Source organism: Homarus americanus, unplaced genomic scaffold (genome assembly GCF_018991925.1).
Source record: "Homarus americanus isolate GMGI-L3 unplaced genomic scaffold, GMGI_Hamer_2.0 scaffold57000, whole genome shotgun sequence".
Classification (NCBI taxonomy): domain Eukaryota; kingdom Metazoa; phylum Arthropoda; class Malacostraca; order Decapoda; family Nephropidae; genus Homarus; species Homarus americanus.
This window is the reverse complement of record NW_024749281.1, coordinates 11,727-28,100: the sequence shown is the minus strand read 5'-3', so window position 1 is coordinate 28,100 and position 16,374 is coordinate 11,727. Positions and strand designations below refer to the sequence as shown.

At 42.6% G+C, this 16,374-nt stretch overlaps 1 protein-coding gene across 1 annotated transcript; it reads left to right on the top strand.

The window, feature by feature from the left end:
• The first annotated feature begins 2,474 nt into the window (after positions 1–2,474).
• LOC121853328 (protein CAJ1-like) lies at positions 2,475–3,005 on the top strand. Its single transcript, XM_042347390.1, has one exon. It carries the CDS (start codon positions 2,475–2,477, stop codon positions 3,003–3,005), a length of 531 nt encoding a protein of 176 aa, XP_042203324.1.
• The last annotated feature ends 13,369 nt before the right edge of the window (positions 3,006–16,374 follow it).

Here is a 16,374-nt window from a genome sequence, read left to right as displayed (position 1 = left end):
ATTCACAATATTTCTGGAACACTTTCTGGATAATTTTCATCTGATCAATAATTATGTGATGAATTCTTATACTTGTTTGGTCTGCTTGACGATAGATAAGTTTTGTTTTGAGTGTGTTATGTTTAAGTACTTAGCTAAGTATATATATATACAGTGATCCCTCGGTTAACAATTTACCTTCCATAAGATTCTTCACTTCGGTTAACGAGCAAACCCTCGGTTAACGAATTCCTTACGAATTTTTCCCCCAACATGTTTTCGCCTGCATTTGGCTGCCCACCAGCTGTAGTATTAGTCAGGCAATACAGTAATCAGTTTTAGGGCTTAAATTCCTTACCATTTTAGTAAATATCAAGAAGGCTGTACTATTCAATAATTTTAAAAGTTACGTAGTTAAATTAAACACGATTTTTCATATAGTTACGTGAATGATGGGGTGTGGTGGAAGCATCGTGGTCTGGCACACACACACAAGCGCTGTAAACGTTGTGTGGACTCACTGGGTGGTTTGGAAGTGTTTATTTCCATTCATACTTTCGTAACTACAACCTATAGTAATTTTTCTTCGTGTTCATATATAATGAAGATAATGCAGAGTATAAAATGCCATATACAATATTTATACATAATGTCATCTATACAGCCGTACTATGACTGCGTGTGTTCGTGCGTGTGTTGCCTCGTGACAGTTAGTGGGGGCCCCCGTCCAGAAAGGACACTGTACTAACTTCCAGCACCGACCCAGGTGGGCTAGAGATTATGATTCCGAGTGTACCTCCATCACAGTCTACCTCACTTGATGGTCTGTCTGTCTGTCTGTATTTCAGTTTTCTCTATCTGTCTGTCTCTCTCATCCGAGTTCTCCTCCCTCTCTCTGCCATACCTGTAAACACCTGTACTCGTATAATCAACAGTGGTGGTGACAGTACACAAACCTGAAGAACTCCCACTTTTATCACATGTACTACTGCCCGAGCGACGGTGTAGTGTACTGAACGACCCTTTACTACTGAAAACTATCCTTACTACATAGGCTACTTAAAACTATCCTCACTACACACTTAACACTATCCTCGCTACACACCTAAAACTATCCTCAATACACATTTAAAACTATCCTCACTACACACTTAACACTATCCTCACTACACACCTAAAACTATCCTCACTACACATTTAAAACTATCCTCACTACACATTTAAAACTATCCTCACTACATATTTAAAACTATCCTCACTACACACTCAAAACTATCCTCACTACACACTCAAAACTATCCTCACTACATATTTAAAACTATCCTCACTACACACTCAAAACTATCCTCACTACACACTCAAAACTATCCTCACTACATATTTAAAACTATCCTCACTACATATTTAAAACTATCCTCACTACACACTTTAAACTGTCTTCACTACACATTTAAAACTATCCTACACACTCAAAACTATCCTCACTACACAAAACTATCCTCACTACACATTTAAAACTATCCTCACTACATATTTAAAACTATCCTCACTACACATTTAAAACTATCCTCACTACACATTTAAAACTATCCTCACTACATATTTAAAACTATCCTCACTACACACTCAAAACTATCCTCACTACACACTTAAAACTATCCTCACTACACACTCAAAACTATCCTCACTACACACTCAAAACTATCCTCACTACATATTTAAAACTATCCTCACTACATATTTAAAACTATCCTCACTACACACTTTAAGCTGTCTTCACTACACATTTAAAACTATCCTCACTACACACTCAAAACTATCCTCACTACTCACTTTAAGCTGTCTTCACTATACACTTAAAACTATCCTCACTACACATTTAAAACTATCCTCACTACATATTTAAAACTATCCTCACTACACACTCAAAACTATCCTCACTACATACTTAAAACTATCCTCACTACATATTTAAAACTATCCTCACTACACACTTTAAGCTGTCTTCACTATACACTTAAAACTGTCTTCACTATACACTTAAAACTATCCTCACTACTCACTTTAAGCTGTCTTCACTATACACTTTAAACTGTCTTCACTATACACTTAAAACTATCCTCACTACTCACTTTAAGCTGTCTTCACTATACACTTAAAACTATCCTCACTACTCACTTAAAACTATCCTTACTACATACTTAAAACTATCCTCACTACTCACTTTAAGCTGTCTTCACTATACACTTTAAACTGTCTTCACTATACACTTAAAACTATCCTTACTACTCACTTTAAACTGTCTTCACTATACACTTAAAACTATCCTTACTATACACTTTAAGCTGTCTTCACTATACACTTAAAACTACACATTTAAAACTATATTCACTACAGAGCGATGCTAAATATTCCAAGTTGTCTTTGAATTTGGAAGCCGTTTTTCAAATTGACCTCCTATTCGCAGTACTGCAACTTGACAATATTGTTTCAAAATGACTTCCCATCGGCAAGTATTAGATGTTACCAGCAACGCTACCCCAACGGAGATCCGGCAGGCCTACCTTCATCTGGCACGGCGATGCCATCCAGACAAGAACCCCGACGACCGTGAAGCCACCAAGACATTCCAAAGGATACAGGCTGCGTATGTCGCTCTGAACGAAGTTCAGTGTGGCCAAAATAGTTCTCAGACGTGCGAGGAGAACAACTCTCCGACGAGCGAGGAGAAGTACTACTCTCAGAAGAGCGAGGAGAAGTACTCTCAGAAGAACGAGGAGAAGAAATCCCAGAACTGGGAGGAGAAGAAATCCCAGAACTGGGAAAAGAAGAAATCCCAGAACAGGGAGAAGAAGAAACCCCAGAACTGGGAGACGAAGAAACCCCAGAACTGGGAGACGAAGAAACCCCAGAACTGGGAGACGAAGAAACCCCAGAACTGGGAGACGAAGAAATCCCAGAACTGGGGGAAGAAGAAATCCCAGAAACAGGAGAAGAAGAAATCCCAGAAATTGGAGAAGATATAAAAAGAAACGCCCACTTCCCAATGCGAATCCCAGGGAACTGTGAACTTATGGGTTCACTGTTCAAGTAAGTCTTACTCCGGCCCCCCAGACTCCGACACCGGGTTTCATACAGTTTTCCGAAAACTCTTCCAAGAGATTTCTAAGTGGGAGATGAAAAGCAAAGAAAACACCGATAACCTGCCACCACCAAGCTTCGGAGGAAGCAGCACCACATTAAAAAATGTCAATAAGTTTTATGAGTATTGGACAAAATTCTCCACTAAAATGTATGTGGAAACAAAAGACAACCAAGATTGGCTTCTCATCCCCGATAAAACTCCATCAAAACACTGCTTGAAATCTCTTCAACGAGATCGAAAAAAATTTAATATGGATATTCAATATTTAGTAAAGCTCATTAAAAAGCAAGATCAACGCTTGGTATGAGTGAATACAATAACCCAGAAATCACCCTACAAGAAAGGAACCCCCCCCCCCCCCCCACAGTCTTATAACATCAACAACTTTCAGCGGGTCTTGTACAAACTGTCAGGTTTTATTTTCACATATTTATAACAACACAACACAACATAACACACACTCATTTTATTTTATTAAGGATAATTTTTACTTAACGGCTATCGATACAGCACTTTATCCATCACGAGGAACAGACAGTGAGGGGTAGATAAAAAAATTGCACACACACACACACACACACACACACACACACACACACACACACACACCATTTTATCTCCTCTCTGGTAATGTTGAAAGAAAAAAAAAAGCAAATGTTTAGGAAGAAAATTTGAATATAAAGATTACAACAACCAAAACAAAGAATAAAATTTGCACGAGAAACTTGAGTCCAGTGAGTAAGTTAAAAAGTTTAATAAATTTAACATAAAGAGGAAAAAGATGTACAGTATAGTCTGCATTTACGCTGTCAATTGAACCTGCCGAGGCCCGCGTAAAACGAGAAACGCATAAACGAAATAACAGAACATGTGGGATTAATTGAAATAGAGACTGGGCCGACCCCCAATACCTACCTTGTAGTAAAAAATAACATCTAAATTTTACGATGGTATGCACACACAATTTATATTTAAGAGAAATATCAATAATATTAGGTTTTGTAACACTTATGTTAGTAGAAAAGATGGGTCGGCACACGTGGATGGCGGCTGGTTCCGAGGCAGAGGGCAGATTAGTTCCCGTCCGGTGAATCACTTTCACTACTCGCAGAGGTTTGCAGGGCCTCCCAGACAAACCCCTCAAAGTCCATATCCTCACTGTCACTATCACTACTGTATTACAGGTTGACAACCCTTTATCCGAAATTCTGCCCAGGACACATGGACCAAGATAGTCAGCAGCCATTATAACATCAAAGTTGCAAGACGGTTTATTCAGAAGAAACTAAGAGATACGTTCTGTGTGTCAATAATGTTTTACCAGTATTTCTTAGCCATCATTCTAACCAGAAATAGTCTCACATATGGTATAAAGGGGAGTTAACATTAATTGTAAACATGTAAATATACTGTACTGTACAACACAGGGTTTAAACTGAATTACAAGTACGATTGTAAGAAATAAACCTTGCTTTACTTCTGCTGTCATGGCATTCCTGTAGTACATGCGATTTTTCTCACAATCTAATATAGTTTTTTATTAATAAAATAATAACGATTGTATGCAAATATTACTTTAATATATTTTAAAGAATTTTTTTTTTAAGAGTTTCCCAAACTTCTCTACATTAAGCCATGTTACCTTAACCACCTGGACAATCGACCCGGGACACACCCCCCCCCCCCCAAGAATCCTGGATCCGTCCCCGAGAAGACAAACAAGATCATGAAGATACTACATAGACACATGTGTAGCTGACCTTCAAATTCCATTATAACACAGTACACCAACTCTCCCTCCCTGACCCATCTAATTTGCTACTTGTTCTCCACTGCATCTATGGTCCCTTTGTCCACTCAGAAATCTTCCTCTATTATAATATCTGGTATTTGTTGTTGTTTTACCATCCCTGCTTTCCTGTTAATACTGTTTGCTTACAGCAACAACAAAGTTACTGTTACGAGTTGAGGGATTTGGGAATATGGTTATACGTCTACCCAGATCCCAACAGGTAACAACAATAAAAAAAACAAAACAAAGACAATCGGACTATAAAAGGGTAGACAAAGGATGCGAGTTTTCGTTGTATATAATAGAGTACCATAAATCCCTTAACAAAATATTCAGCTTATAAATTACCCTTAAGCAAACTTAACCTAAACATTAACAGTATATACATATTAATAAACATAAAACAATCTCGAAGCAAGTGGACGTGGGGAAATTAATACAAGATAATAGTACTTAAGTGAGGAGCTGAGATGGCTGACGAGTAAGGCTGAGTATTGTAGAAGACGGTAGGTAGTCACTGCACGTAGGTTTAGAGGATAGATGATCCTGTGGTCACTTCCCAGAGCCAAGTCCCTCTCCTCGAATTGGAGCTGACAAAGAAGACTTTGAGGAGGTGACGCAACCCAGGATATGGAGAAGGGAAACCTCGGAGTGGTAACTAAGACGAGTCATACACGTGTCTCGTCCCTAGATGGCGTTGCTCGTGGTGCTGGGTAGGTAGATCAGGACAATAGATGGCGTGCTTCGTAGTGCTGGGTGGAGGGGTTCGTAACACCCCCCCTCCAAAGACCTCCGTAGCGCTGGGCGAGTGTGATCACCTGGTGCGTCTGGAGAGTAGCTGCTGCATTTCCACTGAGCTCGGGATAAGGAGTCTGGTAATCAGTTGTCGACCCCTGTGCCGGGACTTGTGACAGGCCAGGAGGAGAGCTCCAAAGGAGGATTCTGCTGGTTGAGGTCTTGTTGGTTTGATGAACGTGAGTGGGTTATGGTCGGTGAAGACTAGGTTGTTTGAGTGGCAAGACTGAGGTAACATTCAAACTTCTTTATTGCCAACACCAGAGCCAGGGCCTCCTTCTCTATGGTCGAGTAGTTGGTCTGATGTTTTTTCAACTTGGCGGAGTAATATGCCACAGGGTGAAGAACATCAGTGGTTGGGTCGGGTTGTAGGAGAACAGCCCCCACTCCGACACCCCTAGCGTCGATTTGCAGATGGAAGGGCGAGGTGTAGTCAGGGGGTTGGACTACAGGCTTGGAGGCAAGGAAGGCTTTGAGGCGGTGGAAAGACTGGTCGCACTTCTGGTTCCAGATGTAAGGGACCGCAGAACTGGTAAGGTCTGTGAGGGGTCCGGCCACGCTGGAGAAGTTACTGCAGAACCGACGGTAGTAGCTGCACATCCCCAGGAAGCGCATGAGTTCCTTCCTCGTCCTTGGAGTGGGGAAGGACAAGATGGCTTTAACGTTTGCGTCCTTGGGTCTCACCATACCATGCCCAACGATATGTCCCAGGTAAGTCACTGAGGCCCGGCCAAAAGCAGATTTAGCCAGGCTTATGGTGAATCCAGTCTTGCAGTCGTGCAAACAGTATTCCAAACGCACCAGATGTTCGTCCCAGCTGTCCGACACCACCACCAGGTCATCCAGGTAGGCGAACGTCCCACCCAAGTCTTGAATTAGGAAGTTGATGGCCCTCTTGAATGTGTGGCCGAGCATTAGAAAAGCCAAACGCCATAACCAAATATTGAAAAAGACCAAATGGATATAAATGCCGAGATTATTTTTAGTTCTATCCGTAGAGTCCCACTTGATAATATCCTTCAATAAGTCCACCGTACTGATAAATTTGAACAGCCTTATGCTGGTTCGCTATATCTTCAATCAAAGGTAAAGGGTGGTAGGAGTCTGGAGATAGTGACCGTCTACTTTACGATAATCGGTACAGAAACGAAAAGTGCCATCGGGTTTTGGAATGAGAAGGCAAGGTGAAGCCCAGGGGGAGGTACTAGGCTCAGCTAAGTTATGTTTTAACAAAAAATCTACCTCCTTTTTCATAATCTCTTTTTTTTGTGGATTTAGTCGATAGGCTGATTGCCTAATGGGTTGTACATCATCCGAGATTAGCTTAATATCATGTTTAAGTATATTGCAAAAACCTGGGAGGTCTGATGTAACTTTAGGAAATGTTGATAATAACTTAGTGAGATCTTTTGCTTGAGATGGATTCAGAACAGAAAAATACTCATCCAAGTTGTTGAGTATGTGACTGTTAGTAGGGTTTTCTTTAGGTAGAGGGAAGTCTAAATTCTCCAATAGGTCCATGTCATCTGTCTCTGTCTCCGGCTCCGGCCCTGACAAAACCGAATGCAATACAGGTTGACTTATAGCCTCTGGGATGTCTTCCTCTGACTGCCTGGAATTTGCAAAGTTTCATGAGATTAATGTGAACAAGTTGTGAATCTTTCTGCGATCAGTATATGGACTATAGTTGAGAGGAGATAGTTTATTAGCAACTATATAGGGACCAGTAAACTGCTTTTAAGGAGAGCCTGAATGGGTAGAAAGAGTAACTTTGTCACCTGAGAAAATGATCTTTATCCAATTTAGGTTGTCTTCACCATTTTTTCTTGGACTTTTTTAAGTTTGACTGAGCAATGGTTCGGACTTCAGTTAATTTGTCCCTTAAAGTGTCAATGTATTGGGAAACTGTTGCGGGCTTAATAGATGGAGTGTCAAACCACTGCTCCTTTACTATTTTAAGGGGTCCCTTTATTTGTCTCCCATATAGTAACTCGAACGGGGAGAAACCCAATGACTCCTGGGGACATTCCCTGATGGCAAAGAGTAACAAGTCTATGCTTTCATCCCATTCCGTTTGGTGTTCTATACAGTATTTTTTGAGCATTGATTTGAAAGTTTGATGGAACCGTTCCAAGCAACCTTGGGATTGTGGGTGGTAAGCCGAAGATGTACAATGGTCCACACTGAGGTCTTTCATCACCTGTTTGAAAAGATTGCTCGTAACATTGGTGCCCTGATCGGATTGGATCGGATTGGATCTCTTTAGGAATGCCTACTGAAGTGAAAAAGATGTTTGATTATTGCTTTCTTGTAAAGTGATGCTTTTAAGGAAAAGCCCCAGATAACGTGTACTGGAAAACTATAACTGTGAGCAGGAATTGATTTCCTTCTAGTCTTTTGGTAATGGGCCCACAATAATCCACAAACAATCTTTTTCAAATGGTAGAAAAAATACTGATGGGCTTTAATGGAGCTGGTTGGTATACTTTCATTTGGTTTTCCAACATTTGGACAAATATGACAAGATTTTAGGTATTTTGACACATCCTTCCTAAGTCCAGCCAATAATAGTGTTGAGGAGCTTTTTATATGTTTTCAGGATTCTAAATGTCCTGAAATACCATCAATATGGCAGCGGGCAATTACCGGTCTCTTGACTGAGGTGGGAATTACCACTTGATGTATTTCAGACCACGTGTCTAGATGGGCAAGCTCAGGGGGCCTATAGGCCCTCATCAAAACCCCTTCATGATAATAAAAACACGGAAGGGTGTTAAAATCTTTACCCTCAACTGCTGTATGATGAAGTTTAGTCAAAGATGGATCAGATTGTTGGGCTTTAACGAGCTCCTCCTTACTAATGGTCTTATTGTACAGATCTTCTGTGGGTAGGAAGATATTAGAGGTGGTTTTAGATGAAGAGGGCCCATTTCGCACACTCTGTGACCGGGTGACAGCACAAGATGGGAAAAGATGAGGAATAGTTTCTTTAAGGTCAGTGGTGGAGTTGACAGGTAAGGGAGAGTAGACTGTCTTTATGTTAGGAACCACTAGATCTCCTACCAAGTCATTACCCAATAATAAATGAATGCCGCACACAGGCATTGGGTCTTTCCTTATGGCTATTTGCACTTCCCCAGTAATCAAGGGACATTGGAGGTGCACTTTAGCTAAAGGATAGGAAGAATGGGATGAGAGATCCGAAATTAGAACACTCTCATTAGTAAATGCGGTAGGTATATCAGGAATGACGTTAAACAGGAGGATAGATTGTGCTGCGCCCGTATCACGTAGTATACGAATAGGGAAAGAACGAGACCCCTCCATGATTGAAATTTTTCCCTCATAGGTGAATGAAGAGAAGAGATCCTGATGGGGCCTTTCCACATTGGTGTTTGCTATTGGTTTGGATTTGGGATCCAGGGAACTACTTTTAGCAATTCGACACTTTGGGTGTTTACAATTCTGGATCGTATGGCCTGGGTTTTTACAGTAAGAACAAGTAAGCTTGGTTGCATCTGGGGGAGTAGGTGTGGGACCTTTCGACCTACCACTCACGTTCCCAAGGTTATCATCAGAGGAGGACCTAACATGTCGGGAAGTACCACGTTCTCTACTGCCCAGTGACTCCACCAACAAAGCGTACGCATCAGCCAGCTCAGCAGCACGCCCAAAATTAACTTCTCCACGCTCCTCCACATGCTTCAAGATGTGAAATGGTATCTTGCTCTTCCACTCCTCCAGGACTACCAAATTTAACAAATCCTGAAATGTGGAGGTCTCTGTAGCCTCTAACCACTTTAAAACCTAAGGTTTCTTGAGCAACCTAACAACAAAGGTGGGAAAATTACTTGGTTATTTACGAAACTTCTGCCGGTATCCATCTGGCGTGTGATAGCATAAGAGGTGAGGATATTCTTTTTTACGTTATCATAGCTCGTATCAGTCTGGTCTAAACAGGTTATAAACTCTACGAGCCTACCATATAATTTAGAACCAACACTGACACCCACTGGTCCTTTGGCCACTCATTCTTTCCCGGCTATTTTCTCAAAAGTCCTAAATGACCCGTCCATATCGGATTCATCAAACCCGGGAACAAGGGAAGAAGCAGTAGCAGGGTTAAAAGCAGCTAGTTTCTCTCTTAATGCCACTTCTTTTGATCTAAACTCCGATGTTAAGGTGACTTCTATCTCTCTTACCTGTAGTTCTTTCAGTCTAACCTCCTGCTCCAACTTGGCCTGTTCCGACCTGGCCTGTTCCACCTTTTCTTCATGCTGCAACTTGGCCTGTTCCGACCTTTCTTCAGGCTCCAACTTGGCCTGCTGCTCCAACTTGGCCTGCTCCAACTTGGCCTCCTTCTCCAACTTGGCCTGTTCCAACTCTAGTTCTTTCATTTTGATTTGGAACTCGAACCTTGCTCGTTCTAGTTCTAAGGCGTCTATTCGTTGTGTTTTTTCTTGAGGGCTAGCCAGACCTGAAGCAACTTCTGAGTGAGGAGGGGTGGTGGATAGTGGTTGAAGTTTCTTGGACATGGGCGTTAATCTGTCAACAGCGGATTCTTTTAAAACTTCATGTTGAACCAGCACTTCAATCACATGATTTTTTAACATTTCCTTAGTCAGTTGCTGTGAAAATGGGATATTATAATAGTTGGCTATTTCTTTCCATTCTTTCTTCAGGATATTAACACGTAATTTAGCTACGGAAGGATTTTCAATAAAATCCTGGAGATCAAAACCTGAGGTGGCCATTGTTAAGAAAATAGGATAAATTAACTAATGGTCAAAAGATAAGATAAGTGGATAACCCTAGAAAATATCACGGCAGTGGATAACCAGAAAGTCCCGGAAACTAACCAAGTTATACCTAGGGAAATTACACTTATGATTATTGTTCTTCTGAGAAGATCCTTAGATAAGGATAAGAGACTTGAAAGAGGTAGGGCGTATTACGGCATAAATATAAAGATCCGGATTAACAACCCTGATATACTTGAAAGAGGTAGGGCGTATTACGGCATTAATATAAAGATCCGGATTAACAACCCTGATAAATGGTATGATTGACCCTGAATGAGATAATGAGAAGAACAATAATTGAGGCTTTATAATTATGGGGTCCTGGTAGAGCGTGGCGTCCCAAGATATCACTTCACCGTAAACTAGTGACTATGGAACAACCTACTCTGGAGTGAGGGTACGGCATTAAACAGATCCGGATTCTTCCCAACACTCGATAAGACTTACTACACAACTGCCACGTGTAATAACAGGTAAGCCTTATGACACTTGGAACCTAATATCCTACGTCTGTCACTCTTACTATACGATAATACCAATATATGCACACACATATGAAGGAAACTTTAAACTACCGTAAAGCAATTGTGAACAGAAGTGACTGGGAGGAATAATTAACACTGAGTAACAAGGGAGGAAGGAATATGGTACTTAAGGTCGTGTCCTGTCACGGTCGCCATTTGTTACGAGTTGGGGATTTAGAATATAGTTATACGTCTACCCAGATCCCAACAGGTAACAACAATAAAAAAAAAACAAAGACAATCGGAATATAAAAGTGTAGACAAAGGATGCGAGTTTTCGTTGTATATAATAGAGTACCATAAATCCCTTAACAAAATATTCAGCTTATAAATTACCCTTAACCAAACTTAACCTAAACATTAACAGTATATATATATTAATAAACATAAAACAATCTCGAAGCAAGTGGACGTGGGGAAATTAATACAAGATAATAGTACTTAAGTGAGGAGCTGAGATGGCTGACGAGTAAGGCTGAGTATTGTAGAAGACGGTAGGTAGTCACTGCACGTAGGTTTAGAGGATAGATGATCCTGTGGTCACTTCCCAGAGCCAAGTCCCTCTCCTCGAATTGGAGCTGACAAAGAAGACTGAGGAGGTGACGCAACAACCAGGATAGGGAGAAGGGAAACCTCGGAGTGGTAACTAAGACGAGTCATACTCGTGTCTCGTCCCTAGATGGCGTTGCTCGTGGTGCTGGGTAGGTAGATCAGGACAATAGATGGCGTGGTTCGTAGTGCGGGGTGGAGGGGTTCGTAACAGCACCCTCATATGTAGAAAAGTCATCCCTCATATCCTTGACAACCCTAACCTATTGACAGAACTCAACACACACAACACCTCCCAAATGACATATGCAGCCCGGATGGGAACTCTCCCCATGTTAAAAATCACTACAGCTACACAAACTGACGCCATCAAATTAAAATCCAACGGAATTAAATTCAGCAATAACATCATCCCCTCACATAACATCGAATTCCAACACTACATCCCAGTTCACCAATGCTACAACTGCTACCAATTTGGACATACCACCAACCGTTGCAGTAACACACTAACTTGTTCAAAATATGCCAATCAAGGCCACTCATACAGAAACTGCACTGCCATTGTAACTAAATGCTGCAATTGTAAAGGCCCACACTCTGCCATCAGCAACAAGTGCCAAATCAGACTCGATAACAGCACAACACCACTCCCTCCCCGCCGACCCTCACCTCCCACTGCACCTCCCACAGCACCACCTCCTCCTCCCCACCACTCACTCCCTACTCCCACGACTCTCCCCACCCGCACTTGCTGGACCAACAACCTGACCGCCCCCCTCCCCTCCCCCGACACTGACGCAAAAATCACCATCATCATACTTCTGGCACATACCCTAAGCAACGGTAACAGATCACTTTTTCTACAACTGGCAATTGAGGGTTTGAAGGCTAACGGCCTCCCTACCATAAACATTCCTGACTCCTTCAGAACCGGTCCCGACCTCATCTTCCCCACTGCCCCCATCTCCGACCGGACCAACATGCCCCCCCCCACCCCCCAGAGAATCCACTGTAATCTCCCTTCACCCCTCCACTTCTGCCATGCCCACACCTGACTTATCCCACCAATCTACCATTACCTCACCCCCCAGAGTAAACAGTCCAGAACCTCCTGGTCCCTCCACCTCGACCTCGCCTACACGCGACTTCTCCTACATGACTACGTCGAACTCCCGGACCACAAACACCCAAACAAAACCCAATCCTCCCCTAACACCCCAGACTCCCAAGAACAAAATGGCAGCCCATCCCCCCACAGAACTAGTGGTCAAGACCCCTAGACCAAAGAGGAAGAACACCTCCCCCCTTTCTCCCTATACACCTGACAGCAAAAGAATTATACAATACACTCATCCAACCAAATCAATAATCAAAGTAAATCTATACGGCACTACCCCAAAGGAAACAGAAATCAACCCCGACACGAACCTAGCACACTCCCCTCAACCTCCCGACTCCCCCACACACAGTCACGTAACTGCCCTTCCCTCACTTGCATACACAACACTCATACCACCACCACGCTCACAGTCACTCGACAATTTAGACCTCATCCCTGCACCTCAGAATTTCTATCTTTAAGTACTAAACAGACCAAACACTCCCCTCCCACCTCCCTTGTATTAATATCTTCCCTATAACCACACCCAACAATTTCCCCCCAAATTAAAACCTAGCCTCTCCTTAACCCTCACCCAACGATTCCCACCCAACCTAACCAAATCAACCTAACCTCTCCTCAGCCCACACCCAACGATTCCCACCTAACCTAACTAAGCTTAACCTAACCTCTTCTCAACCCCACACCCAATAATTCCCACCCAACCTAACCTTACCTGACTTGACCAATTCCCTCCTCCCCCCCCTCACTCCAAACCCCACGCCACCAACTCAAACTCAAGACCACTCTGACAAAAAAATAAAAAATAAATAAATTAATAAATAACTAAACCACTCAACCTGCACTAACACTCCCCCTAACAATCCCCCCAAAATAAAAACCTAACGTACCCAGCCATTACTAGCAATTCCACACAAAATAAAAAAATAACCATTCTACCATTAACTAACCACACCCTATCACTCCTCCCAAAACAAAAACCTAACATACCCAGCCGTTACTAGCAATCCCACACAAAATAAAAAATAACCATTCTACCATTAACTAACCACACCCTATCACTCCTCCCAAAACAAATACCTAACTTACCCATCCCATACTAACTCAAATGACATGTACGTTTCCCTTAGCCAATGAGGTTGGTGAGAGTTCCACAGTGCCTACGCAAGCCCTCTCCCTCAAGAATGTTACCAACACTGTTTTATGGGCACCTCCCTTAGCCAATAAGGTCGGAGAGGTGTACCTAATAAAAACGGTACCAAATTGCAGACGACATTGAACGCCTCTCTTAGCCAACAAGGTCGGGGAGGGGTGCAATGTACCTGTACACAAACCCTCTCCCTCAAGAATGGGGCCAGAACTCACAATACCTGCAAGAAAGAGAGAATGCAATAATTAACCCAACTCTGCCAACCACTAACAAAACCTACAATCCTCCCAAAAGAAAAACTTAACCCACCCAACCTTACTCACAACCCCTCTTAGAAATCAATACCTACAATCCTCCCAAGATAAAAACTTAATATACCCGACCTTTCTAACAAGCCCCTTTGACCCTCCTAATAAAAAAAAAAATAAATAAATAAATAAAATAAATAAAAAAATAAATAAAAACATATGACGCAATACAACTATTCATTAGCAACACAAAACATATCATTCCTAAGAAATCCTACCATACCATAAATTAACCCAAGAACCTCCAAAGCCCCCCTTTCCCCCTTTCGCCTCCCTTTTCCTCTCCTCTCCTCCCCCCTCCTCCGGACAACCGAACCATACCTGACCTTATAACATTATCCTAACCCTCCCTCTCTCCCCTTACATTTACATGCAAACACATACACACTCACACAACAACCCCCCTTAAGCAATTTTAATTCACCTTAAATTAACATACAACCGCCACCCCCATCAATCCCCAAACACAAACTCCCCCCCTCCCTCAACCAATCTCCAAACACAACATCCCCCCCCCGCCAGACAAAGCCACCTTACCAAAATCGACCTAACTCAAGACTGAAACCTAACAACCTATATCTCACTCTCATCTCCGTTCACAATTTGACATAGCTCAAATCTGCCTCCTGCCATTACTAAACAACTCTCCTACGATACACTCATCCTTCCTCACTACGAATACTTTGACATTTCAAACTCAAAGATTCAAAACTCTTCCTCCAACTCTCTCCATTTCTCTCTGACATAGCTAAAAGACCCACAACTCTCAGAACCTAATCAAACATACCCAACGTCTGTGACATCCAATTCTTAATAAAATTGACCTAACTCTAGACTGAAACCACTCAACCTATATCTCATTCTCGTCTCCGTTCATAATTTGACAAAAAAGCTCAAATCTGTCTGCTGCTATTACTAAAAACTCTCCTACGATACGCTCATCCTTCCTTACTATGAATACTTTGACATTTCAAGCTCAAAGATTCAAAAACCCTTCCTCCAACTCGCTCCGTTCCTCTTTGACATAGCTCAAAGACTTTACCTTCATCTCTCTCCAAACAACCCTACGACTAGCAAAATTTCTATATTTTCACCTTCTCTGTTTGATTTGATCGTGTGCTGCCTGTGCGTCCGTCCACCTGCGTTTCTCGGCTTGCGCCGCCGCCGTGGCGGGGCGGTTCTTCCTACGCTTTACCAACACTGCCTGCTAAGACGACAATCAGAACACCCGCGTTGGCCCTTTGCTTGCCCGGACCTGCTCCCGCCCTCCCTCTGCCTCGTCCTGATTGTGGTTGTTGCACCCTCAGGGCATTTTGCCTACCCCCTCACGCAAGCGGTGTTTAGCCACTGCACCTGTTCTCTCCTTCTAAAATTCACTTCTATCCTCCCTTTATCCTTCCTCTGAACCTTCTTCCCCCCTGTCACTAGCATTTTTCTATTCTATTCGCTACCCCTTCGATTCCCGGGCAAGCGGAAGTTGTTTGGACACTCTTCCTAGCCCCCTTGGTCCCTGTTCACCTAGCAGTAAAGTAGGTACCTGTTGTAAATCGAAATGTTGCGAATTCGTATTCAGGGAAAGTTGTTGGAGCTTCTAAACTTGAACTACACAATCCGGAGGAGTGGTGACCCGAGGATCACACACCCAACACAGACAAAACCAAATACGTGCGCTATGCGCTAACCAAATAAACGCAGTCGTGTAAAGCCACGGCACTATCTCTCCCACTACAATTCCCTTCCTAACCTCCTGCTCCTTCCTCTGTCATCTTCCCCGCTCTGACTTTCGCTACCAACAACTTTTGGAGCTTCTAAACTTGAACGCTACCCCAAATGGAAGGAGGAATGCAGGGTAGCCAAGGCTCGTCTTGAGTAAAAACTGAGCTACAAAGAGGCCCTCCTTGCTGTACGCTCCCAAGAAAAGAAAAAACCAGCAGAAAAGAAAAACCAAGAAAAGAAAACCCAAGAGAAGATGCCCACCACACAGAACCAAGAACACCACGTGGCCCGTGGAGCTGAAGCCCACGTGGTCAACCTCACCGTCTCTGACTTCTTCCACACCTATGAGAACTTAATACACGAGGAAGACGAACAACAAGACCCAAACACAAACGAATGGACACTTCAAGAGAGCAAGAAGAGGAGGAGAGTGAGAAGAAAATCGACATCAAGCTAAGAAGACCAAGACATCTCCTCCACACAAGAAACCA

Bases quoted from the DNA above. Each gene is read 5' to 3' on its own strand.
- LOC121853328 (XM_042347390.1), top strand. From the start codon at position 2,475: ATGACTTCCCATCGGCAAGTATTAGATGTTACCAGCAACGCTACCCCA.